Raw genomic sequence first — 27,632 nt, forward strand, 5'->3', positions numbered from 1 at the left:
ATTGAGTCCCCGATTTGAGTGTAAAACTGGTGACTTTAGCAAAACGAATAATGGCAAATTCCCGATTTGTATTAAAAAAGTGAAAAGTTCTTCCGAATTGAGCCGACGGTGATATAATTTCTGTTGTTCAAAGTGGCTGAATTTGCTGCATTAAACCACCGGATTTCCCAGCTAAAAAAATGAAGAAATCACCCAACTTTAATGATAGTAAATTCCAGATTTTCAAAAAAGTTCTATCACCCGAAAATGCAAATCGGGACCAACACGGATCTTAGTAAATTTACCCCTGGGAGTGTAATGTTAAGGTCGAAAATGCAGCTTTTATGATCAAGCCTTGGCAAAATGCATGTCAACAACCACGCGGAGGTGTTTTTGTGCCTAAAGGATACCTCCAGCACCTGCAACATCCACAAAGGAGAATTTATTTTCCACAGGTATTTTTTGTTAATCACGGTACTCTTCATCAGTGGCCCCCTGGTGTGGTGTCCTGCACTGCCTAGGCATTAGGTCATCATTAGAGAACCATCCCTAAAAGCAGATATCGCATACACGATCACCTACTTTTAGACTAGGAACAGCAGCCTCTTGTAATCCGCAAAGGAAGGAGGAATGTACCTCTTTCCAGATTTTTGGAAAATGTTGAAGGGATGACTTTGCTGCTGGAATGTAAAATGCTGGTAAAGATTGAAACTCTGGGACATGATGATGAAGGCCAAATACTGTCAAGGAAGGTGTAGATCCAGAGGAGGAATGGCAGGAATTATTGTGGGCAATGCCCAATGTAGAAGTTAAATCCAGACGTCTTGAGAGGAGGATACATAGAGCAGCAAAAAGGTTTCTAGGTCTTGGTTAAACCCTCTCATTTTGACCATTGGTCTAAGGATGATGAGCTTATGAAATTTTAATTTGATCTGTAAGGCTGCATGGTGGGATCTCCAAAATTGTGCTACAAATTGTACTCCTCTGTCAGAGATGATTTCAATTGGAAGTCCATAGAGTTTGGAGATTTCAGAAATAAATAGTTCAGAAAAGGAGCAGAGAGAAGACCAACTAATGGAATGAAATTAGCCATCTTAGAAAATTGGTCCACTATGACCCAAATGGTGGTGTGGCTTTGGAGGGAAGAAGATCCGTGATGAAATCCATAGAAATATGGGTCCATGGGTGTGACCGGACACCTTTCGCCTAGGCCAGCCCTGGTCACGGGTTAGCGCTTTTGGACTCCCACTCACCGCCAGTGACTGCCTGTCACTGACTCCGCCCACTGCGCCGTGGGCATTTAACGATGCTGCCACCACCAAACTCTACCATCAGCATTTGGAACCGCTTTATTGGGTGCCGATTGGGAACCGCTTTATTGGGTTCCAGGTGCCAAGGCTCCTTCCTCGGAGCCTGGAACTGCTTCTGCTGCGTATGCATTTGACTAGCTGCGGCCACACCCCCTGATTGGTGTCGACTGATTCCTCCTGATCCTCGCAATGGACCAGGTCTGCATGGTAGCTTGGCAGAGGGCTTGAACTTGGAGACATGGAGCTCTTACCCAGAACAGCAGGAGAACGCAATAGCGTTTTGCGCAATTCTGTTGGTCGCAGGGTACAGATGTGGTAGAATTTAAAGGCAAAAAGGTGTTTATTGCTCTCAGTCTTAAAAAAGACCCTCCCTTTGGATTGAAGGGGAATATCAGCATACATAAAATGTTACAGGAATCAAACAGCAGGTCTCCTCCACAGAGGATTTTCAAAGATGTACAAATACAGGGCTCACAGGCCCTCTTTTTATGTCATTCTAACACACACTTCCACAGGGGGTAAGCCCGCCCTGTAGTTTCCAACCAATCATGCACATTTAGCATTGTCCCTTATGGCAAGGGGGAGTGGTGACTCCCCTGTGCCAGGGCTCACCCTCGGAGCTGGGCAACGCCCACGGCTCTGCTCCGTCTGGATACAGCCTGGGAAGATAAGGATCTCCCTCCAAAAATGGACTTCCAGGAATCTGCTAAGGGATCAAGCTTGCTACCTCCTTGTTTCCTGGCCACGGAAGGGAAGCTCATTTGGAGCTCCCTGCCACAGTTAGCTGGTTGCCTTAGCCAGCTTCCTATGCACCCCGTCATACCACTTCCAAGCATGAGGCTGCATAGGAGAACATTTTATAACCCTAGAGAAGAGGCTGGGGGACCCAGCAGCCCACAGAGAGCTCCGGATCCCCCTGGACCTCCACAGACCACAGGTAAGTGCATTTTCTTAAATTATACATTGCATGTTATAATACATTTATGTACACTGAAACATTTTTACTTAAGTATGTGTAGTGTGTGCTTTATACAGATGATTATATACACTGTGTCCAGCGCTCAGCGCTGGGCTTTACTAAACCATCCCTGCAGTGCTGGGATACTGGGAGCTGAGCTCTCAGTCCCCAGTACCGGGCTCTTAGCTCTGCAGCCTGGGACCATGCCCCCCCTGCAGCAGCTGTACCTATTTCAGCAGCGCTCAGCTGCTGCTCCCTTGTTGGCGCCCTGGGGCACCAGGAGCCAGCGCTCCTGACCCCCAGTGCACGGCTACCTCAGTCTCCCCCTCGGTGCAGTGCACCGAGGGTTAAACTGCTGGCCACGCTGCCCGATGTCGCTGCAGAGCCGGAAGCTAGGTTCCCTGCCTCCAGGGGTCAGCGCGCCACATCCATCTGGGAGGCTGGGCCGCTGGAGCACCAGGAGCCACCGCTCCTGGTCTCCAGCTTGGAGCCGCAGAGCGTCTCCCTTGCCCCTGCCCTTCCCCGGTGTGGCACACCAGGGGCTAAGTCCCTGTGCCACCACAGCGGCTTGTGCCTTTGCAGTCCGGGACAAGCTTGTCCCGGCTGCAAAGGCGACCTGCCGCTCTGGAGTGCTGGCGGGCTGGGAGCCCTGCTCCCATCCCCAGCAGTCAGCGGCCAGTGTACAGTTGGAGCGCTGGGAGCGGAGCTCCCCGTCCCCGGCTGGAAGCGCTGAACGGCTCCCTTGTTCACCCCCCGGTGTGGCACACCGGGGTTAATGCTAAGCGCCACGCCTGCCGGAGCCTGTTTCCGGCAGCATCGGCGCTAAGAGCCGGCCCCCAGCGGGTATACACACTAGGCTGCCATGGTCCCTCCCTGGACCGCGGCAGCTACACAGATCTTCCCGGTGGTAGCGCCAGCAACATTAAACACATGGCGCCTAGCGCCGGCAATACATTAAATACAGGGCACATACCGCCTATTTTGGTATTTAAAAATGGCGCCGCAGTACTGGGGTTAACCCCTTCAGTGTTGCGGCCGCCATTGTACACGTGGGGCCGGCCTCTGGCCACACTGGGTGATTAAGACTAGCAAGAGGTTGAAGTGGCATAACTGGGGCTTGATGCAGTTTGGATATCAGTTCTCATGGTTGACCACTAGTTTGACCTTTGAATGAAGTCAAGAATCTTTTGAACCCCTGCATGACTGCAGAAATATAAAGCATGAGCCCACTAGCTTAGAGGCCACAAAGGTGGAGGAGAGGGAGACAAGTTTGTAGTAAAGTAAAGACTGCCGAATTCAAAAGAGAATAATTCTTTGTAATATTTGGCTCTTCGCTGAAAGACATTTAACATGAGAGAGAGTCCACCTTGCCATTGTGGTAACTTGGACAAAAATATATTTTGAAATCAAATCTTGAAAAGAACAGTTCCCATTGCACTTGTCAGGGTTTGAGACATTGTGCAGATTTTATGTACAGAAGATTCTTGTGTTCCATATACACAGTTACAGGAAATTTTGCACCCTCCAAAAGGTAGAACCAATTTTGTGTGAAAGCTCAGGTAAACATATACAGAGCCGGCCCTAACCAATTTGGTGCCCTAGGCAAGATTGTGGCTGATGCCCCCTAGCAGATAATCCCACCACCAAGCTTAAGGTGCCTACACACTTGGCGATATTTTACCTGATCTGGCCGATTCCAATGCATCAGAATGACCGGTCATGTAAAATATGCCCAAATCGTGAGTCCCCACTGGTCGCACATCGCATCGTCAGATCTGCCATTCTGTAGGGCAGATCTGCCAATCTGGGACACAATGCACTGGAAAAAGTCTGGATGCACAATAGATCGTTTGTAAATTGGACACTTTAAACACCAAATCATGTGCAGAGCTGCCAGGGAGGAGTTTCAAGGGAAATCATACACATCGTGGGATCGTGAGCACATCGCCAAGTGTGTAGGCACCTTTAGTGTTTAAATGCGGACACCAAAATTAGCACATTGGTGAATTACTTACGTTTTTTATGTATGGGTCCAGCTGGCGTGCAAGCAGGAGGGGTTTCTGAGTACCTAGAAACCCCCCAGACCGCAGATCTATCACCACAGCTGAACAAAATGTTTTTTAGGTAGGCGGAGGAGCTCAGGCACCTGTACCAGTAAGGTGGCTGCAGCTACCTGCCTCCTCATATCAACAAGACTGAGAGGCTGGCTGAATCTAGGGGAAGCTGCAGCGCATAGCTCCTCCGTTCCCATTGAGGCCTTGACGGTGACGCACTGACTCACTGCCGTCCACTCTGTCCCAATAGCTGCAGGTGTGTGCATCTGAGTGCCGTGGGGAGCGTATTTTATAAAATGATAGGCAACTGTGTTGATTTGCATGCGTGAGTGTTTTTAAGTAAAGACTCCATTTATGTGTCCTGGAGGGGGTCTGGATAAGTGGAGTGATGTGGGATCTTGTAAAAAGAAAGAGGGAGAGGTAGGAGGACAGGATAGTGGGGACATGATAAACAGGGTGTGATGAATATTAAATGCAGAGGGGACTATCAGGATAGAGGGGGGTTGGGAGCATGACAGGGTGTGATGAATATTCCATGCAGAGTAGAATAAGCAGGAACACGCTGACCTCAGCAAAACCTTTTCAGGCACATTGGTATTTATGCAAAAAAGACACCTAAAAAAAACGTACATGTAAGTTCTAATGGTCTTCCTGCTCAAGCAGTTATCTGTTCAGTTTTCTTTCACTCATTTTTCTGCCCCCTCTGCTCTCTTCTAAGCTGCAGCGCGCAGGCTGACTGGGAGATCTGACGTTCAGACTTGATGACACATGACCCTGATGTTGCTGTAGCCTCTGAATCACTCCCTGACGTACAGCAAGCAGAGCGATGCAGGGAGCTCAGGGTTATAGTTTCTCCTCTCCCACTTGCAGCTTCTGTCAGAATGATCTGGTCAGAAGCTGCAGGGGGAGAGAGACTAAGAACCTGAGCTCCCTGCATCTTGGTCTGCGCACCTGAATTTAGATAATTATATCATCTAGCCTCAGTGGTGCCCCCCATGCTCAGATGCTGCCCTAGGCATTTGCTTATTCTGCCTATGCCTAGGGCCGGCTCTGAACATATAACATGGACCGCAATCAGGGATCAGCAGTAATATACATATTAATTCAAATTGATACTAAAAGATATAATATAGTATAAAGAGGCCATGCCCCCTGTACGGAATGCTACCCGGAAGAAGGGATCCGGCGGTGACATAGGCGTGCACGCTCACTGCCAACTACCCCTTACTCCTAGCAGCCGAGAGTGACGATCCAGCTGCCATCGTGGGACCAACCAAGGACGGGTCTCCAACTTTACCATCAAGACCCGGGAGGCAACATCTCACTCAGCAGACGGCAACACTGGTATCGGAGGTAGGAGGTGCACGCACCGACTCACGCTTTCTACAGACTTTTCTGCAAGTTTACACCCCATCCACCCAGAGGGAGAATGAGGAAAAGACTTAAGTCACACATTACCTCCTTCTCCTTTATTTATAACTCATCATTCTAACTTTCACTCATACCAAGACTTGACCACCTGTTAGGCTGAAGGATTTTTTTGCAGCAACTTTTTTAATGCAATTTTAACAACATGAGTTCACAGCCTGCATAACAATTGTTTTTTAATGTTTGTCTTTATCATTTTAACACATGAATATTATTGTCATGTATTAAGGCACCTGGTATGACAGCAGTCCATTTTATTCCAATTAGTTTATTGAGTGTTGCATTACTCAATGGTGTACATATAACTTTGTACATATGTAACTTTATACTTTTAATTTATTTTTATTTTTATCTTCATTAATTAATAAATAAATGTATTTCTATTAGCGCCTCACACGCATTATATTTATCACTAAAAGATATGTCTCAACAAATAGAAACAGTTATGTTTATAAAAAGTGTCTAAATATATACCGGTATTTCATTTCCAATCAGATAGCATTGGACACTTAAGTATTCAGACAAATAGATACATTCACATTCACAGTCAGCTAAAACGTAGCAAAGTTCCAATACTAATACAATTTGGCACTATCCAGTTGTTATACTAACAGTTTGCCAATTCAGAAGAACTAGTTAGTAATTGGAGGAAACAATGTTAATAAAAGTTCAAGTGATATATGTCCGTATCAAATAGTCACAAAGAACCAAAATAAGTTGTAAACGGGTCTCATTTGTCGGAAGACCAGGCACACTGACTAAAAAAAATCCCTAGAGCCATCTGTAGGGTAATCTGCATGACACAAAGCCAGTTGCTGGTACTCACAATCACTACCACTCCTAACCGATCAAGCAGCACGCTGGCATATATCCAAATGCCGGCTGCTAGGTGCGGCACTATCCAAGTTCTGGAGTGAACAGAGACCCAGTGAAAGATGATCCCTGGTAAACAGGGAGTGAGCAGGCTCTCACAGCCTCACCTGTTGGCCGCTAGTACAGGGGCTGTGGATGCAAGCCGTACTTACCAGCCCATCAGGAGTTGGTGAATTATATATGATTTGCTTGCAATAAATAAATAAATACACACAGCAACACGTTTCGTCCAGTCTTCTGGACTTTTTCAAGCTCCAAAAGGTAGCACAATTCTTCAAATGCCAATTTGATTGCAAGAAGCTTATGTTCTCCAATGGGATAGTTTTTTCTGTGGGAAGGAACTTTTTGGAAAAGTACCCACATGGATGCATTTTATTCCCTTCAAATCATTGAGAAAGAACTCCCCCACTCCTTCAGAAGAAGCATCCACTTCAAGGATAAATCGTAGAGAAACATCCCATAGTTGTAGAATGGGTGCAAAGATAAATGATTGTTTAAGAAGTTGGAATGCTGAACTGGCTTCTGCAGAACATTAAAAGGGATCCATACCTTTACAGGTTAATGTTTCCACTAGAGTGGAGAATCGTTTGATTAACTTGTGATAATAATTGGCAAAGCCAAGGAATCGCTGAATGGATGTCAAAGAAGTAGGTTCGGACCAAGTGAGGATTGCCTGTACCTTTTTGGGATCTATTTGGAGGCCTGATCCAGAGATGTTGTACCCTAAAATGGAATGGAAGGTACATTGCCCTAATTTACAAAAGAGTTGGTTGGAGTACAGTCTTTGGAGAGCAATGGGATTCGAAATCCTGTAAAAATATGAGTATATCATCCAAGTACACAACCACGTATTTGTAGAGAAGATTGCGGAAATGTTGAAAGATGGCTGGTGTATTACTCAACCGAAAAGGCATAACCAGATATTCATCATGCCTGTCTCTGGTATTGAAGGCTGTCTTCCATTTGTCACCTGCACTGATCTCAATTAAATTGTATGCTCCTTTTAGATCAAGCTTAGTAAAAATTACACAACCTATAACTCTATCAAAGAGCTCTGTGATTAATGGCAATTGGGTAGCAAATTTTGAAAGTGATATCGTTCAAGCCACTATACTCTATACATGTCCACCATCTGCCATCTTTTTTTTTTTATGAAAAACCCCGGTCCAGCAGGTGAAGAGGGAAGGTTTGATGAAACCTTTTCCAACTTTTCCTTAATGTACTCAGACAGTGCTTTGGTTTTAGGTACATATAGATCATAAACATGCCCCCTAGGAGGATCAGGTCTATGGGACAGTCCTACTCCCAATGAGGGGAAAGAGTGTCTGCACCTCGCTTGCTTAACACATCGGTGAATGAGTGAAACTGTAAAGGTAACATCCCAAGATTAGATGCTTCAGAATACCACAGTTGGAAGAATTTTTGAAGGCAGGTTTTTAATCAAAATTGGCTCCAAGAAAGAATTTGTAACATAGTTACAATTTGGAGGTTATGTTTCTGTAGCCAGGGTAGACCAATGACGATAGGATGAGATGCCATTAGAATGATCAGGAAGGATAATTCTTTAGAGTGTAGAACTCCTATAAGGGAGTACATTTACTAAGCTCCATGTTGGTCTGAGTTTGCAGTCACAGGAATAATTTAGCATTTTTACAAACACAGAAATTTACTATGGCAAAAACGGGTGTATTTTCTGTATTTTCAGAGGTGAACATGGCCAAATCTGAAGTTAAAATGCACCCGTAAATACAAATATAAATGAATACACCATCATCACAACATGGCAGTACCTTCCATAGACAGGAAAAATAAGAGGGACAAAATGTGTTGGGGACCCCTGTATTTTATGAATCAGCACTGGGTTCTGTGAGCCAGGCCTGGTTTTAAAAATATGGGGAGCAATGGTGTAGGGTTCCCTGTAATTTTAATACCAGCACCGGACACAAACTAGTTGGAGTGTAATGCCACAGTCAAGGGACCTTTTCCCTGGATCAACCCGGCCAAAGCATTAACACCCCAAACACCCCAAACTAGTCAGCCCAGGTTGGCGATCCCAGGGGAGGTGGGAACTCCCAAATAAAGTGACCCCCCCCTCCTGAGCACCCCAGGCATGGGCTGAAGCCCAGAGTTCATCCCTGCACCCCTGGCTGATGGGTGCAGGGGTAATAGTGATAATATTTAATGTATACAGTTGGGACTACAGGTGCCAGCATGCTTGCCTTTTGGCACTTGTGGAATAAGCCAGCACCATTATCCCCACTGTAAAAAAAATTGTAAAAAAAATGACAGTACACACACACCATAGAAGGTATGTTTATTACACACAAAACACATACAAACATACTCACTGTCCACTGTGATTGGTCCCCTTCTCCAGTAGTAATCCACAGTTATCCCTAAAACAAAAATACCTATCTACTGGAGCAGGTCGGGCCTCTTCGCTAGTAGAGTCCCGGCCATACAAAATAACAAACCAAATAATGCAGACCAGTGTGATTGTTCCTACCCATGTTTGACTGCCTGGGTTTTTCTAGCCCAACACTCCTGAGCAAGCAGCCTGCACATATCAGTGAGATATCTGCAAGCTGCGTGAGTGTAATAATGTTTAAAAAAGGGTTAATTAAAAAAAATTGTTGTAGAGTCCCGGCCATAGAAAATAACAAACTGAATTGCTCGGACTAGTGTGGACAGTGAAGAAATGTTATGTGTTTCCATATACACCTCTTCCCTGGTAAATGACGGAGACTTCATGGTTAACATAATTTGCCGAACAGCCAGCCAATTATAGGCCGCTCTAGAGTAAGTGGCAGATGATTGGCTGTGAACCACATGGCTGTCAATCAACAGCCACACAGCTCACAGCCAATCAGCTGGCACTTATTCTAGAGTGGCCTCTAATTGGCTGGCGGCCCAGTAAATGATGTTAACCATGAAGTCTCCGTCATTTAACAGAGAAGAAATGTAATTATTAACCCTTACTTAAACATTATTATACACAAGCAGCTTGCACATATGTCACTGATATGTGCGGGCTGCTTGTTCAGCAGTGTTGGGCTAGGGAAACACAGACAGTCAAACACGGCTAGGGACAATCACATACTCCATTGGTCCTGTCAAACACGGGAGCTTAGTGAATTTCCAAATTTCTTTTAGAACCCCCCCATGTAGGATTGTTTTTAACCAAGGCTACTCCTTTTATCCCCCCTAACCAGTGGGGATTGGATGCAGAAATCAGCTGACTCAGGGCCCGATTCAGAGCCGGACGCTGTGAACGAGCGCCCACTCTGAATCAGGGCATTTTATTTTTTTTGCGAAGCGGCCTCTTGGATGCTCGCATAACTGTGGGTTACCACCCACAGCTTATGCGAGCGTCCATGATGATGGTCACGATGGTCAAGACCATCGCAACCATCGGGCTTGCGGCGAGACCCTTGCGGTAGAGTCTCGTTGACTGCAAGCCCAGGAGTGATTTTGGCTCTATCAGAGCCAAAATCACTCCCACTGACATCACTAGTGATGTCAGTGGGGCCGGACCCAGATGGTAGGCGTTCCCATGGGAACGCCTCCGTCTGGGCAGCCACACCCCCGGCATGCCCACCAAAGGGGGCGTGCTGTCACTCACCATCGACAGCATGCCCCCTTTGGTGCGAGACCCATAACGACGGCTTCCGTGTCGTTATTCGGGTCTCGCGCATGCGCACGATGGAGGCGCCTCCGTCGTGCGCATGCGCATTTGGGCAACATCGACCCGCTTGTGAGCGCTCAGCGCTCACGAGCGGGTCTGAATCAGGCCTTCAGAGTCAGCTTCGGATTAGCAGTGATCCGATAAGCTGATCCTGGGGAAGATGGCGCATGTCTCCTGAGCATATGGAGAATGGTGGCTCATCAGAGAAGACCCTGCTTCCTCTGACATCGCTGCACACTGGAGCCATGCAGGGAGCACTAAAGGACTGGAACAATATATCCACATAATCTCTGCAGCTCAGCTGGATTTCCAAAGTCTACCTGTAGTCAGGAGTTTGCAGCTCTCAGAGGCAGAGAGACTCACAGGTGCGCAATCAATCCAGGAGAGGAATCCAGCAGCTAATGCTGGGCATACACTCTACAATTATCTGTCAGATATCTGTCAAATCTGTCTGGTGGGAAGGAAAATCTGGTCCGTTTCTAGTGTTTGGGAGCAAATTTCTATTGTCATTTGCTCCCATACATTACCAGGTTTTCATTCCAACCAGCCAGATTGGACAGATATCTGACAGATAATTGCATAGTGTATGCCCAGCATTACAAACACAGACATGCTGTAGCCTGCACAGGACAATTAGGGAAACATAAGTCAGGATCGTGACATAAATTTTCTGATTAAGTGCTCCCAATTTAGTCCTTCCAATATATATTTGACCATTCCAACTGCTGCGAACAGGAGCTGACCGTATGACCAGGTTCAGCACACAGAGATTTGCTAGGCAACACCACATACATTATCTTGTGAAAGTCAGAACATGTATTCCATTGTAAACTTGCATTGGTTCTCCTTCTGGAGGTGGTGACTAAGACGAGGAGAAGGACTCTTATGGTGTGTATACGCGGAGCAATCAGCCAGCGATACGATATCGCTGGCTGATCATCCTGCACCCTCCCTGGTGTGCTGGATGATCGATATCGATCATGCAGCACACTATCAACTTACCAATGACTATAACAACCTGCTCGATATAGTAACCTATTCGATATCGAGCACCCTGGCCAGCATTCACGACCGACTGACGATATCGCTATAGTCCATACATGCCCGCACATTGCTGGTCGTTGGTAGGTTGGTAGGGAGCAAAAATGCACGATTTGAACAATAACGATATGAATGATATCATCGTTCAAATCGTGCATTAATATCCCTCCATGTGTGTGCTCCATAACTCTATTTCATTGATTGTTCTCTAAGACATAAATCCACTTTATTTCAAAGAAAAATTTGATTTTAGCAGGAGGATCGCGAGTTCCTAATTCATCTTTTAATTTGTCTGAGAGGCCATTCCAGAATGCCGCCAACAACGCTTCCTCATTTCACTGTAGTTCAGAAGCCAGGGTTTGAAATAGATCTACTGTCCCATGGTTTTATTGTCTTGTCGAAGGCACATAATATCCATCAAGGCTGAGGCAGTCCTCCTGGGTTCGTCAAAGATTTTCTGGAAAGTTGTAATGAATCCTGAATAGTCAGACAATAATGGATCGGATTTCTCCCTCAGTGGAGAGGCCCAATCAAGGGCTTGGCCCATTAATAATGAAACTATGTATGGCACTCGTGTCTTGAAGTAAGTAAGGTTCTGGTGGTCTGTGTAAACCATCACATGGAATTTTGCCACCTCCAACAGATGTCGCTATTCCTGCAGGGCCAGCTTGACGGCTAACAATTCTTTATCTTTAATGGCAGGGGCTGAAAACTTGCAGGAACCCACAAGAGTACCACTTTCCTTCCTTGTCCTTCTGCTAGAGCACTGCCCCAACCCCGACCTTAGAGGCATCCACCTCCAAATAGAAAGGTTGGTCACAATCAGGTTGCCTCGTGATGGAGGCCTAGGTGAAACACTGCTTCAACTAGTCAAAGACCTTCTCTGCCTCAGAAGGCCACACCCGGGTGTATTAACTCTGCTTGGTGAGAGCAGTGATGGGAACTAAAACAGAAGAAAAAATCCTGATGAACTGCCGGTAAAAGTTACAGAAGCCCAGGAAATGTATTGCCTTTAACCCAACTGGACGGGGCCAGTTGACAACTGCAGGAAGCTTATCAGCGTCTAGGAGACTAGAGCCCAAACTGATGTATCCCAGGAATGGCAGCTCTTTTTGTTCTCTAACTTGCAAAAGAGCTTGTGATCTGGAAGTCATGACAGTACTTCGCATACATACGTGCTGAGGATGACTCACATTGTCCATAGAGAGGTCTCGAAAGATGTTATATATGTATTAGGAAAACAGCCGGTGCATTGCTTAAACCAAAAGGCATGACTAAGTACTTGTAATGACCATTCCGTGTGTTGAAGCCCCATCTTCCATCCAGCCCCTTCTCGGATCCTGGTTAGGTTATAGGCCCCACAGAGATCTAATTTGGAAAACCCTTTGCCCCTTTTATATGGTCAAAGAGTTCTGAGATAAGTGGTAATGGATACTGATCCTTGATGGTGATAGCTTTCAGACCCAGATAGTCAATACATGGTCTCAGCCCTCCATCCTTCTTTTTAAAAAAAAAATAGACCAGCTCCTGTGGTTGATTTAGACTTTCCAATGAAACTGCCCTCAAGGTTCACCTTGACGTATTCAGATACTGCTTGGGCCTTAGGAAGTGAGAGAGGAAAGTCTTCCATGAGGAGGCATTTTCCCAAGCAGCAAATCTATAAAGCAGTCCCACTGTCGAAACCGGATAATTGGGTAAGACAGAATATGTTTGCAATCAGAAAAACCTGCACGACGCCATCTTGTGAATGGCAGCAAGACTCCATTTTAGAAAAGAAAGCTTACACAAGCGCCATTTTGTCAAAAATACATAGTACACAATCCACAGTGCAAAGTTGCTAAAAGTAGCACGAACAGCTTTTTAACAATCTTCTCCAAACACATACCGACAGTGTTCATAATACATAAAATAACTTTCCAACACATTAAAATCACCACAGACTTATATTTGAGCAACAGCAAAGCAGTGGTGTTTTCCCCGCATACATACATTTAAAAGCAATGGTCCCGTAACGAAAAAAGGATAATTATAACTTGGTTTAAACGCAATGTCAGTATATAAAGAAATGAATGTTTTCTGTAACTATGGCTTAGTAAATGACAATTGGACTGTGTGTGGAGCCGTACTGATCTACTCTGTTTCCACAGCGTTCCGGTGACATCAATATGAAGATCAGAACATGCGGCTATGAAATATGAATGTTAGAGAGAATAACTGTTTGAAATATTGTTTGCCATAGCAGCTTAGATTTGCATGTGGGGGATACAAAAGGAGGTTGGAGACCTTTTGTATCCATTTGGAATTGTCCAATAAATGCCCTGTAACAGATTTCTAACCTTTACCAAAAGACAATAACATGGTGTAGGCCTGTTTACATTTTTGTCCAAAGGACTGGTTATTCCAGTCTAATCAATAGAGCTAGCTAACTGGGAGTAGAACCTAATTAACAGTAGTTTCAGGTAATCAAAAGGATACTCCCTTTCTGATGACCTCACAGGTAAAAGGGGGTGGGAACCATAGCATGCACATTCTGAGGACAAAAAAGGCCGGCAGCCGGCACACACCCTGGCAGATCTTTGGAGGAGAGAGAGGTTTCCTCTCTCACAAGACAACGGAAAATGGATCTCAGTTCCCCTGGGTTATAGCTAAGTATAAATTGTGCAATATTTAGCCTATTTGGGTGTCTGTGGCTATTTTTGGTGTTAGTCTGTTGTTGGCTTGGCATGGTTTGTGGTTTGTGGCTTTCTGGGGATATTCATGGGTCTGTGTTGGCATGCAGTGGATGATGTGTTGTCTGGTCTGTGCTTTTCATCTGCACTGTAGGGTACAGTGGTCTGTTGTCAGCATGCAGGAAAGGGATTGATTGTGGAGTTGTCGTGATATTTGTGGATGATTGATGCTGGTTGATTGAGACCCTCTGGTGTGCTCTGTGTTGGGGCCTTCCCATGTGCTTGAACGGTATCTCTGCTTGGGAGAGATGGGCTTGGTGTGTGTTGTATACTCATGAATGTGATCATAGGGTGGTGTCAGTGTTGTATCGTGGAGGTTGAATTGATGGCAGCTTTGAGTGGTCGTGGGTGGTTGCCGTGTGGTGTTGTGTGGGTCAGATGGGTATGTTGTCTGCGGTTTGTTGGAGATGGCTTGCCTCCATGTGGGGTGAACAAGGGAAATTGTGATTCTGCCCAGTTGTGGTGTTGTGTGTGTCAGATAGGTATATTGTCTTTGTTGTGGTTGTGGTCATTGATGGATGTATGATTTGCGGAGTTGCAGCTTGGTGCAGGGTGAAGTTTGCCTAGGGATCATGAGGCTTGCAAACAAAGGAAAAACATGTGCTTTGGCCCTTCCCCCTCCCCACGGTCTAGTGACTACTGGATGAGGTCCGTTGTAGGATGGTATTGTTGTATATTGGAATCAGCTTGTGTTGTACATGTTGGAATATTAAATGGTGCAGTGTTTGCCTGATGTGTTGGCATATGATATCCAGCGTGCATATTTAATTAACTATGGCATTATGGGAGATTTCAATGAGGTAGCTTCATAATGGAGTTTGTTTGTAGACCATGCGGTTTGGACAATAGGGCAGGAACCATTCCCAACCCCCCCCCCTCACACACAAACACACCATCACCAGCCATCTTGAACATGTGCTCTCAGCAGACATTGATATCTGTCTCATTGTATTTTGATGTCTGTCTCTCTCTCTCTCTCTCTCTCTCTCATATTGCTCATTGTATTTTGATCTTTAATAAACGTTTCATGTATATTAACTGTACCTTATGACCTAATGTTTGTACAGTTTATTTGCGCTCATTATTAGATCATAGCGTTGTAACATCTGTACTTTTACCTGAATAATAATCTTTAGCGCTTTGGACCGCTATTCAACTGTCTCAGTATTTCATTAATGGTATAATCAAAATAGCGACATCTTGTGGTTTTAGAAGGTACAGGCAGGTTTTGTCTTAGAGGTTCTAGGCAGGAATGTATTAATAGCTTTATTGACAAATTCAACACCACTCTTGATGAGCTTGGAGTGTTTCAGTTGCCTTTATACTAAATACCAGTATGGATCTAGAAATGGATCCTTGGGGGTGATGAATGAACTCTGTATGACACAATGTGGTGGTCTAATAGTTGGCAAGCTTTTCTGATGGCACTGAACTCCCCATGACAGGATTTAGGGCATACTCCAATCTAATGTGGGAGCATTCTTGTGTAGTCACAGAAGACCCAGGATAATTGGACTCTCGGCTGATGGGAGTTTGTTGAAGGCAATCAACTCCCAATGGAAAGCGCCCACTTGCATGGTAACTTCTGTTGTTCGGGAATGGATGGTAGCTATGGGAAGTTTATTCCCATCCACTCCAATGATACACTAGGAATTAATAGCTCCTGATCCTTCTTCACTGTAATGAAGTTGCCATTGGTGCAAGATTCCAGGAATGCCATGAGAGTCTCCATGGTCTTTTATAATACCAGGTCACATCAATAGAAAAAATGGGATTTTGGTACCTACCGGTAAATCCTTTTCTCTGATTCCACAGGGGACACTGGAGGTGCTTACGCTGGGGTATAGAGGCGTGGATAGCTGGAGCCAGCACTTTAAATAATTTAGAAGTGTGAAGCTCCTCCCCCTCTATGCCCCATCAGCCCTCAGTTTAGAAAATGAAGACCGAGAGGAGATGAAGAACAAGCGGAGTAAAAAGGAGAGAAGAACACACAATAACTGAATCATACAACATACGGAACAAGCCGAACAGGCAGGCTAAGAGCGCTGAGGTGGGCGTCCAGTGTCCCCTGTGGAATCAGAGAAAAGGATTTACCGGTAGGTACCAAAATCCCATTTTCTCTTTCATCCACTAGGGGACACTGGAGGTGCTTACGCTGGGGACGTCCCAAAGTTTTCCCCACGGGCGGGAGCGCTCTGTGGCACCTGCAGACCAAGGCGGCCAAAACGGGATGCCGAAGTAGCAAACGTATCAAATTTGTTAAAATCTGACAAACGTGTGAACTGAAGACCAAGTGGCCATATGGCACAATTGTGACGTGGAGGCTCCTCTACCGGCCGCCCATGACGCACCCACAGAACGTGTGGACTGAGCCGAAATGGACGAAAGAGGATGACGGTCGGTACTAACATAAGCCTGGTGAATAGTCAGCCGGATCCAACCTGCCAAAGTCTGCTTAGACACTGGCCATCCCTTCTGAACAGCATCATTGAGGACAAAAGGCAACCCAGAGTTACGGATGGACGCTTTCCTGGCAATATAGATGCGGAGAGCCCTAACCACATGCAAGGTAGAAAAACCTAGAAGATTGTGTCAGAGTCCTCCACCAACGATGGTACAAAAATAGGCTGATTGATATGGAAAGCCGACACAACTTTGTGAAGGAAAGCGGCTAACGTACGGAGTTCAGCATGAAACACAAGGTAAGGTGGCTTATAGGACAGAGCACCCAATTCCGAAACTCTACGAGCCGAAGCGAGAGCCAGGAGGAGGACCGTCTTCCCAGACAGGTACTTAAGATCAACCTCCTCCAAAAGGTTCAAACATGGGCGACTGAAGAAACAGAAGCACTAAGTTTAGGTCCCAGGGAGCTATTGGATGTACAAAAAGGAGGCTGCACGCGCAAGACCCCTTGAAGAAACGTCTGCACCTCAGGAATGAGGGCCAATTCCTTTGAAAGAAAATGGAAAGGGCAGAAAACCTGCACCTTTAAGGTTCCCAGACGAAGGCCAGAATCCAGACCCTTCTGAAGGAAAAACCGAAACCAGAACAAACGAAAAGTCCTAGATGGAAGACCCCGACTGGAACACCATGAGATATAAACACGCCAGATGCGATGATAATTCACACCCGAAATTGGCTTCCTGGTGCGTAGCATGGTGGGAATAGTGTCTGGGATCCCATTGCGTTTTAGGATATCTATTTCAAGAGCCACCCCGTTAAACTATGAAAGGGCCCTGCTGTACAAGCTCCGGGCGCAGGGAAAGGGGCCACGGATCATCTGACAATAGGAACCGAAGGTCCGAGAACCAACTTCTCTGAGGCCAGTTCAGAGCCCTGAGAATTACAGAGGCTGACTCTTGTTTCAACCTTTTTAGAAGACGAGGAAGAAGCGGAATCGGAGGAAAAAAGGTAATCGAAGTCGTAGACCCACGGACTTGTCAGAGCATCTACTGCTTCCGCCTGCAGATCTTGAGTTCTTGACACGTATACTGGGAGCTGACGATTCAATCGTGACGACATGAGGTGCACCTGAGGACATCCCCATCAACGTATCAGCGTGTTGAACACGTCTGGATGAAGCTTCCATTCCCCGGGATGGATATCCTGTCAATTTAGGTAATCTGCTTCCCAGTTGTCCACACCAGGGATGAATAACGCCGACAGGATTATTGGTTCTCGGCCCACCGGAGGATCCGAGTTACTTCTCGCATAGCCATGCGACTCAGAGTCCCTCCTTGGCGATCGATGTAAGCGAAGGCCGTTGTGTTGTCAGACTGAACTCTTACCGGACGAGCCTTTAGAAACTCTGTTGCCTTTATCAGAGCATTGTAAATCGCTCTGAGGTCCAACACCTTTATGGGCCACTTCTGTTTTAGAAGGGACCATCGACCCTGAAAATGATAATCGAGGACTACTGCTCCCCATCCTCGAAGGCTGGCATCCATTGTTACGATGATCCAGTCCCACACTCCGAAACTTCTGCCCGCTAACAGATTGTGTCCACCAAAGAAGGGCCACTCTGGCAACCGGGCTCAGACGGATCTGTCGATGTAGAAGCAGATGGGACCCTGACCCCTGTGCTAGCAGGTCCAGCCTCGAAAGCAGCTACCATCATCCCCAAGAGATGCAGACAAAGAAGCATTGATACCTTCTTTGGTCTGAGGACCAGCTGAACTAACAACCGGATATCCCTGGCCTTGTCTGCTGGAAGAAAAATCCTCGGTGATTCTGTATCCAATATCATGCCCAGAAACAGAAGTTTCTGGAACGTATTGAGATTCGGCTTCTTGAAGTTGATTATCCAACCGTGTTGGATTAGAGTGTGATATGTCAGTAAGGCATGATGTAAGAGAAGAGATACCGATGGAGCCTTGAGTAACAGGTCGTTCAAATAAGGGGTTATGTTCACTCCTGATGACCGAAGTAGGGCGATCATGACTTACATGAGTCTGGTGAAGATGCAGGGAGCAGAGGATAACCCGAACGGCAATGCCCGAAACTGATAATGATCTTTCAATATGGCGAAGCGCAGAAAGGCCTGGTGTGGTTCCCAAATGGGAACATGGAGGTAGGCATCCTTGATATCCAGGATAGTAGGAACTCCCCTGGTTCCAAGCTCACTACGACTAACTGCAGAGTCTCCATTTTTAAACAATACATCTTCAGATACAGAATCAAGGACTTGAGGTTTAAGATGTGCCTGACCAAACCATCCGGTTGGGCATTAAAAACAGGTTTGAGTAAAATCCCATACATGCTCCAGACCTAACACATATGATATTATTAGAGAATGGATTGCCTCCTGTAGAACCCTCTTGTCTGCAGGTACTGGCAGACTCATAGTGAAGAACTGAGGTGGAGGGGGGACCTCGAAGTCTATTTGGTACTCCAGGGAAATTAGTCTACACGGTTCTAAAGAGGTCTGGTTCCGAACTTGTTGAAATTTCTGCAAGCGGGCTCCCACCGCAGGGGACCCCAGGTGGGACGGAAGACAGTCATGCCACCTGTTTCTCAGCTGGTTTAGGCTCCTGTCGACAAGCAACAGTGTGTGGTCAACCTCTACCTCTGCCGCTTCTTGCTTGCGTGGGAGCACCTCTGGGTCTACCACAAGAGGAATGTGGCGCACGAATGAAATGAAGGTCCCATGTAAGATCTTCTGGGAGCTGGAGCAGTAGACGGGAGGAAAGAAAACTTACCCCTCCCCCCCGTGTCCAATTGCCGGGCCAAAAAGCAAGTCACCAATGAAAGGTGAACACTCCACCGCACGCTTGGATTCTGCATCTGCTTGCCAAGCGCGCGACCAGAGGGCTCTGTGGGCTGTCCCTAGAGGCTTCTCCCAGGTAAACTGCAGACTCACGTATGTTTGCTAGTAGATGTAATTCTGCTCTGGAAAGACTTGGGTCCAAACCTGTATCAACTAGTCAGCCCGGCAAACCACAGCCCTGTTAACCCAGGCGGTAACAAGGGTAAGTCTATGTTGATCTTCCACTGCAGTATAGTCTTTTAGTACAGTAGCTCCTGTACCAGAAGTGCTGTTTTCTTAGAGATGGGAGATTGACGCATCTACATGAAGAGACGTTTCCCACTTTTCCAACATGGACGATGGAAAATGATAGCTAGGCGGAAACAGACGTGGAATTTTGAACCGCTTATTCGGCTGTTTCTAGGTCACAGAAAGCTGCTGTGACAACGGAAAAACAGCCGGGTACATGAACTAATTCACACTCTGGGACGCAGGAATCATATCCTTAGGTAAATTGAGGATATAACTGACTGCCAAAATTACAGATTCCACCCCGGGAGAGGCGGACTCTAACTCCCGTTAATGGTGTGAATTGGAGGGTACAGACACCGCTGTACCCATAACCTGTACCACAGTGTCTAGAGATCTGTTTAACCCAGCCACCCAGGGAGGAAATAGTAGACGCAGATTTGCGTGTACTGATACCAATATTGAGACCTGCGTGCCTCAGCTAACTGTGACGTTAAGTTCGTCATAACTCCTACCATGTCAGCGGCCCATGGAGGTGAGTTAGTAACAGCCATAGATGGCTCCATTGTTATACAAGCGTAACATAACGTGGACCAAGCGGCATACGTGTTACACTTAGAACAGACAAACAACTTTTGCGTAGCCTTTGTTCTGCTTGACATTGATAAACACAGTCACTCAGAAGGACACACTGAAAACATAAGGCTGGTCTGGGACACAGAGGAGGAGATACACTCCACTCCCCTCTCACAGATTAGACTCCCTGCACTTTCTCACAGCCTTTGGGCAGGAGTCCAGCCTTCTGTAGCCATGCAGCTGCACTCTGCCTTCAGGAGGGAGAGAACGCAGGCATTAAGTTTTGCAAAATATGGCAGGCACGCTGTTTGTAACAGCTCTGTGCCTGAGCAGTGTGAGAGAGACCGCGCTGGGTGGCTCCGCCCCCCGTCCTTATCAAGTCTGTCTGCAGACTAAAATGGCTGCCCCTGTCTAACGAAGGAGCTCATTGTGCAGGACAGACTCAGCGGAGTCTGGAGTGTTCAGCCCCGCAATGCACGCCCCCTCCGTCCCTCTGCAGCCCTTAGCGGCGAGCAGGGACTGATTTCAGCTTATCCGGCTGTATGCCCCCGCCTGAAGCAGCACAGCAGCGCTATACTGGGTGGCGAGCGGGCGGGCGGCAGGCGACGTGCGCCGGGGGGGTGCAGGTCGGAGTTCAGCCCCACAATGCAGGCCCCCTCCGTCCCTCTGCAGCCCTTAGCGGCGAGCAGGGACTGATTACAGCCTATCCGGCAGTCTGAATGCCCCCGCCTGAAGCAGCGCAGCAGCGCTATGCAGATTGTGACCAGCTCCATGAGGCACATTTTCTAAACTGAGGGCTGGTGGGGCATAGAGGGGGAGGAGCTTCACACTTCTAAATTATTTAAAGTGCTGGCTCCAGCTATCCACGCCTCTATACCCCAGCGTAAGCACCTCCAGTGTCCCCTAGTGGATGAAAGAGAAATGGGAAATATTGCCCTCTTTTGGTGTGTGATTAAGTGCACCTTACTTCACCACCCATCAATCAGTTAGGTCTTTCCTGGGTGCTTGGAGCAGCTGGCAAGGAGATGACCTGGTTTTCCACAGTACAGACAAATCTTATTCTTGAATCTCCTTTCCCATTCCACAGCAGAGAGTTGAAGCTTCCAAATCTGCATGGACTCTTCATGGAGACTCAACAGGGACTGTGAAATGTGGAGCGAGCTTAAAGCTGAAGCACAGAGACTGATCCCTCTCTCATGCCCTCTCTCTGTGGTGAAGATCTACCCGGATACACAAGGAGATCAGGTTAACCATGGCAATTCCTTTGACACCAGTATATCCTTGATTTGTTCTGACAGACCCTGCATAAATGCAGCTACCAAGGCCTCATTGTTCCACCGTAACTCCGAGGCAAGGGTTCAGAATTGCACTGCATATGCCTCGCAGACTTTTTGTCTTGCTTCAATTGCAGAATAGACGAGCCTGCGGAAGATACTCGCCCAGGCTCTCCTGTAAGGCTGCTAGGAGCTCAGCGCTGTTACTGACCAGAGGGTAATTTCTTACTCATAATGGAGCCCAAGCCAATGCCTGTCCGGACAGCAGTGAGACAACAAAAGCTACTTTTGTCCTATCAGAAGGGAAATTCACTTCCTGGACCTCAAACTGAAATGAGCACTGATTAAGGAATCCTTGACAGCCTTTCGGATTCTCTTCATACTTCAAAGGATTTGGAAACCGTGATGGTGCAGAAGCACCGGCAGCCTGTATGAGCACCACAGGAGGTGGAGTTGGTTGCACCAGAGGGGACTGAGCGGCAACTACTCGTTATATATACATTTGCAGGTACTGCATAATTTGGGCCTGGTCTTGTTCTTGCTTCTTAACTCTGGCAAAGAGATTTTCCAGCACATCTCGAGGTGAGAGATTACCAGTGTCATCCATGTTAATCCAGAGTATTTTCCCAGCTCATTGGTTGAGACCCATGTGGAGGAGCCGCTCATTGGCTAAGTCCACATGGGTCCCAGCCAATGAGCGGCCGCTAATGGAAGCCGCCGCTGATTGGCTGTCGGCCGGGAGACTGAAATCATTAGCAACACTATTACAGTATGGTGATACATGCTGTTACAGTGTCTCCGCCCACAGAATTGGATATCTGCGGAGAACGTCGCGGGACATAATGGTGAGTGATGTCTTTTTCTTGCAGGATGGTCCCTCGGATACTTTACGTTGACAAGTGGACGCGAACATCTGGCAGCAGGTAAGTCAGTGTATGTATTTATGTATGTGTGTAATAAAACTTTTAATTCACGGTGTGTGTAGTGTTTTTTTACTCATTTCTTTACAGGTGAACTACTGGTCCAAGCAGGCCCTTAATGCCCCGCATGCTGGTACTTGTGGTTCTCCAAGTACCAGCATGTGGGGGAGGCTTGCTGGCACTTATAGTTCGACTGTAAGGACAATGTTTATTTTTCTATTTTTATGCAACACCGATGCTATCAACCCGCCACCCACCGCCCAGGGGTGGCGGGGATAGCCCCGGGCTATCAGCCTAGGCCAGGGGTGCCCTGGAGATCCCTGGCCTGGGTTGACTAGCGGTCAGGACTGATGCTGCGGCTGGGGGGCTCCCCTGGCTGTGGCATCAGCCCCCCGCTAGAAAGGGTCCAGGGCTGGTTTGAAATATAGGGGTCCCCTACGCAAAATTTTAGCTCCTATATTTCAAACCAGCCCTTAACCACCTGCCTGGTGCTGGTACCTAATTTACGGGGGTACCCTATTCATTTTGTACCCCGTAATTTTAGGGACCAGGACAGGCTGCCTAGTCCCGGGCTGGTTAGTGTTTTTTGGGGGGCTTCACGTAATTTTTAATTAAAAAAAAACAATTTCTTAACAATTACAACATAAGCAGCTAACACATATCTCCCTGATATGTGCAGGCTGCTAGCTCGGGCGAGATTTCCAGTGAGAGAAAACACAGGAATCTCGGGTGAGAAATCTCGTCTTCACTTGTAACTCGGGAGAGAAATCTCGATTTGCTTCACCATCGGAAAACTGACTTTCACCTAAACTCGCTTCTTAGTAAATTTGCAGAACTAAAAAAAAAAACACGTCCGAGTTTCAGCCATGCAAATCAAGATTCAAAAAACCAAAACTCGACCAAACTCGAATCTTAGTAAATTTACCCCAAGACTCAAACTCTCACAATTTAAACTCTCATCCAGATGTTTTTCCATTTTGCAGATGAAACTCGACCAATGTGAGAGGTTACTGCTAAACTCTCACATTTGCTAAACTCTCATCCTATTACATTTGGTCCATGAAATTAACATTCATTCATTGATTACTACACTATGTAGACAAAAGTGATTGGACACCCCAAGTTTCATTTTGGCACCACTAGCTGTAATGGTCACATTATTTCTGAGAAGTATAGAGATGGTCTCAATAACTCTGTGTTCCCTGCATTGTGGCAGTTCTATGGACACAACAAATGGTTTTATCAGGACGAAAATGCCACCTGTCATGTTTCCAGGGAGACGCTGGACTTGTATACAGAAAGTTTAGTAACCCAGATAGACTGGCCAGCTCAGAGTCCAGATATAAACCCCATTAAGAAACTCTGGGACGAATTGGTGCAACAAGTGCATTCTAGGCTGACTTGATCTCACCAGTGTAACAGTTGGTCTGTACGTAAGGTGGAATGGCAAAACATACCGACTGCTGTTGTCCAGGAACTTGTGGACAGTTTGAAAAGAAGGGCATCTGTAGTAATCACTGCACGTGGTGGACCTACAAAGTACTGATGTCAATAAAATCTCGTTGATCTAGTTGCTTAGTATATTTTTGCAAACAGTGCTAGCAAACTGCTTGATAACCAAGAGTGGGGTCATGCCAGATCTGATAGCATATGCTTCAATCTCTTGACATGCATTTTGCTTTTTCTCTGCTTTTTCAAAGGAATGACCCTAGTATTATTCAGAAAATATAAAGTCTGTTTGCCTACACCTGACCACTTTGCTTTGGAGCATATCTAACTACCTTTTGAAGGCTATGCCATGTTGTATTGCAAAGTCAATATCTGGGGGGATATTTTACACCGGAGCAATTCATCATTGCTCCGGATTGGGGACAGCTGCTCCGAAAAGCAGTTGTCCCTATGATTAGTTACTTACCTGTACCCGTGGCCCGAGGTCATGCATGCGCAAAGCCACCGGGGAGTCAATGAGGAGACGGCAAAGTGATCTCTTCCCATAGGGTTAGGGTAAGGGTAAGGAGTGGGGCTGAGAGAACATCTGAGATGGAGCTTGTTCTCACAGGCAAACTCAGTAAACTTTCAGTTTTTGGAGTTTGCTGAATATAAGGTGGTCCCAGGGGCTGGCTGGCAACTTTTAGCCTGGGGGGCAAATGCATGCAGGCGGCCCTGGCAGAGGGGTAGCGTGTAGCCAGGGTGCCCGAAGAACATGCGTGCTACGGCGCCCCCCCCCTCAAGTGTTCCAGGGAGGAGGCGGATCCATATGGGATTAATATAAAGTAAAAATAAAAATTAGGAACAGCCCCGTCGGGGTGCCCATATGCAGTGACCCCCTGTGCCCCAGGAGAGGATCCCCTTATGCAGGCCTCCAGTAGTGCTCCCAGTAGTGATCCCCCTATGCAGTGCCCCTTATACAGTAGTGGTCCCCCTTGTACAGTGTCCCTTATGCCCCCAGTAGTAAGCCCCTTATATAGTGCCCCCATTAGTGGTACCCCCTATGCAGTGCTCCTTATATAGTGCCCACAGTAGCAGTCCACACCCCATGCAGTGCCCCAAATAGTGGTATCCCTTATGCAGTGCCCCTTAAATAGTGGCCCCAGTTGTAGTCTCCCCCCTATGCAGTACCCTCAGTATTGCCCTTTTTATAGAGCCCCCAGCAGTGGTCCCTCGATGCAGTGCCCCCAGTGGTAGTCCCTTCCCCCCTAAGTAGTGCCCTAGTAGTAGTCCCCTCCCCCCTATGCAGTGCCCCTAGTAGTTGTCCCCTCCCCTTGTAGTGCACCTAGTAGTAGTAGTCCCCCTTTGTAATAGTAGTCCCCCCCTTGTAGTGCCCCCAGTTGTAGTCCCCCCCTTGAAGTGCCCCCAGTTATAATCCCCAGTAGTGGTCCCCCCCTGTAGTGCCCCCAGTAGTGATCTCCCCCTTGTAGTACCCCCAGTAGTGGTCTCCCTCTTGCAGTGCCCCCAGTAGTAGTCCCTCCCTCTTATAGTGCCCCCAGTCCAGTAGTGGTTCCCCCTTTGTAGTGCCACCAGTAGTCCCCCCCTTGTAGTGCCCCCAGTAGTAGTAGTCCCCCCCCTTGTATTGCCCCCATTAGTAGTAGTCCCCCCCTTGCAGTGCCTCCAGTGGTGGTTCCCCCTTGTGGTGCCCCCAGTAGTGGTCTCCCCCTTGTAGTGCCAGCCTCCCCCCCAGTAGACACACGTAGTAAAAAAAAAAAACACTTACCTAATTCCCCGCTCCCACCGTCGCCGTCCGCTCCTCCGTCTGTCCTTCCCAGGCATTATGGGAGAGACGTCATATGATGTCATGATGCCTCTCCCATTGCCCACTGCGGAAGCCGGAAGATGGAGCAGCTCCTGCAGTGGGTGCAGCAGCAGCTAATGAGAGTCTGAAAGACTCTCATTGGCTGCTGCTTACAACAAACACACAGCTGCCGGAGCCGGCGGCTGTGTGTTTGTCACTTGTGTAGCGCTGACCGAACTCCTTCGGTCAACGTTACACACACGGTGCAGTCTGTGTCACAGTGACACAGACTGCCCGTGGCCCGCATGATGCTGCAGCACGGGGGGCACATGGCACCCTGCCCAGCCCACCACTGGGTGGTCCTATTCAGATGCCTAATGATGAATGGCCCAGTAACCTAAGTTGTGGAAACTAGCATTTCTGCATGGTTACTGGGCCATTTATTTTATGATGAATAAGCCCCAATATGCCTTCCTGGTGTCTACCACATGTACATTCATTATCATGCCTGTCTGCTTTGTGTCATTTGTTCCTTTGTGATCCACTGATGTCAGATGTATCCCAATGGTAGGGCTGGTAATGATGACGCCAATGTATAGGGGCAGTGAAGACACATACAGTAACTGTACATAGCGGTGAAAATCTGCAGCTATTTGTAAGAACACAATGCAGCCAGATAACGCAAATCCACCAAAACTTAGCATTAGGTTATTTTTGACTCACCAGATTTTTTGGCACATGCTCATCCTTCATCCAAGCACTCAGACTGTTTATTGCCAGGTTAATTTCACTTTTCACTATGCTCAACTCCGACAACTCTGCTTCAAATGGTGGCTATAAAAATGATTAATATAGGTTATAACACTTATACCATGTGCCAACGGCCAAACATTAAATATAGTAAAAACTATACATTAGTAGTTCACTGACATGGCATTTTGGATATTAGCTTCATAAATAATATTGATTGAAACCAAAAATGTTATTAAAAGATAGATGAAAAACTTTGTACAGATAACACAAATATAAAGGATTGTCCTGCTAAGGCTTCATGCAACTAAGGGATTTCTGCCATCATTGCAGTGGCTCACATAGTGGGAGATGTGGCACCCTGAGGTGCCACAGGGCACTCGCATCCAGAGACACTCCTGCAAACCAACACACATACCCCTCTTACTAACACCCCAACCCTGCAGCACCCAGAGACACACTTACCTCTCTGACTAACACCCAAACCCTGCAGCACCCAGAGACACGCTTACCTCTCTTACTAACACCCCAAACCTCAGCAGCACCCAGAGACACACTTACCCCTCTTACTAACACCCCAACCCTGCAGTACCCAGAGACACACTTACCCCTCTTACTAACACCCCAAACCTGCAGCACCCAGACACACTTACCCCTCTTACTAACACCCCAACCCTCCAGCACCAAGAGACACACTTACCCCTCTTACTAACAACCCAATCCTGCAGCACCAAGAGACACACTTACCCCTCTTACTAACACCCCAACCCTGCAGCACCCAGAGACACACTTACCTCTCTTACTAACACCCCAAACCTCAGCAGCACCCAGAGACACACTTACCTCTCTTACTAACACCCCAACCCTGCAGCACCCAGAGACACACTTACCCCTCTTACTAACACCCCAAACCTCAGCAGCACCCAGAGACACACTTACCTCTCTTACTAACACCCCAACCCTGCAGCACCCAGAGACACACTTACCTCTCTTACTAACACCCCAAACCTCAGCAGCACCCAGAGACACACTTACCCCTCTTACTAACACCCCAACCCTGCAGCACCCAGAGACACACTTACCTCTCTTACTAACACCCCAAACCTCAGCAGCACCCAGAGACACACTTACCTCTCTTACTAACACCCCAACCCTGCAGCACCCAGAGACACACTTACCTCTCTTACTAACACCCCAAACCTGCAGCACACAGAGGCACACTTACCCCTCTTACTAACACCCCAACCCTGCAGCACCCAGAGACACACATACCCCTCTTACTAACACCCCAATCCTGCAGCACCCAGAGACACACTTACCCCTCTTACTAAC

At 47.1% G+C, this 27,632-nt stretch overlaps 1 protein-coding gene across 1 annotated transcript in view; it reads right to left on the reverse strand.

Moving 5' to 3' along the window:
- The window catches only part of LOC148431505 (aldehyde dehydrogenase family 3 member B1-like), a gene marked incomplete at its 3' end in the record, with an annotated part of 364,823 nt that overhangs the window by 158,595 nt on the left and 178,596 nt on the right, over positions 1-27,632 (reverse strand). Inside the window, exon 5 of the mRNA XM_088465975.1 lies at positions 26,274-26,384. Coding sequence (XP_088322101.1) covers positions 26,274-26,384 — 111 coding nt within the window. The remainder of the gene's footprint in view (positions 1-26,273; positions 26,385-27,632) is intronic.

The sequence above is a fragment of the Taudactylus pleione genome, unplaced genomic scaffold (assembly GCF_031769625.1).
Source record: "Taudactylus pleione unplaced genomic scaffold, aTauple2 ptg002204l, whole genome shotgun sequence".
NCBI lineage: Eukaryota > Metazoa > Chordata > Amphibia > Anura > Myobatrachidae > Taudactylus > Taudactylus pleione.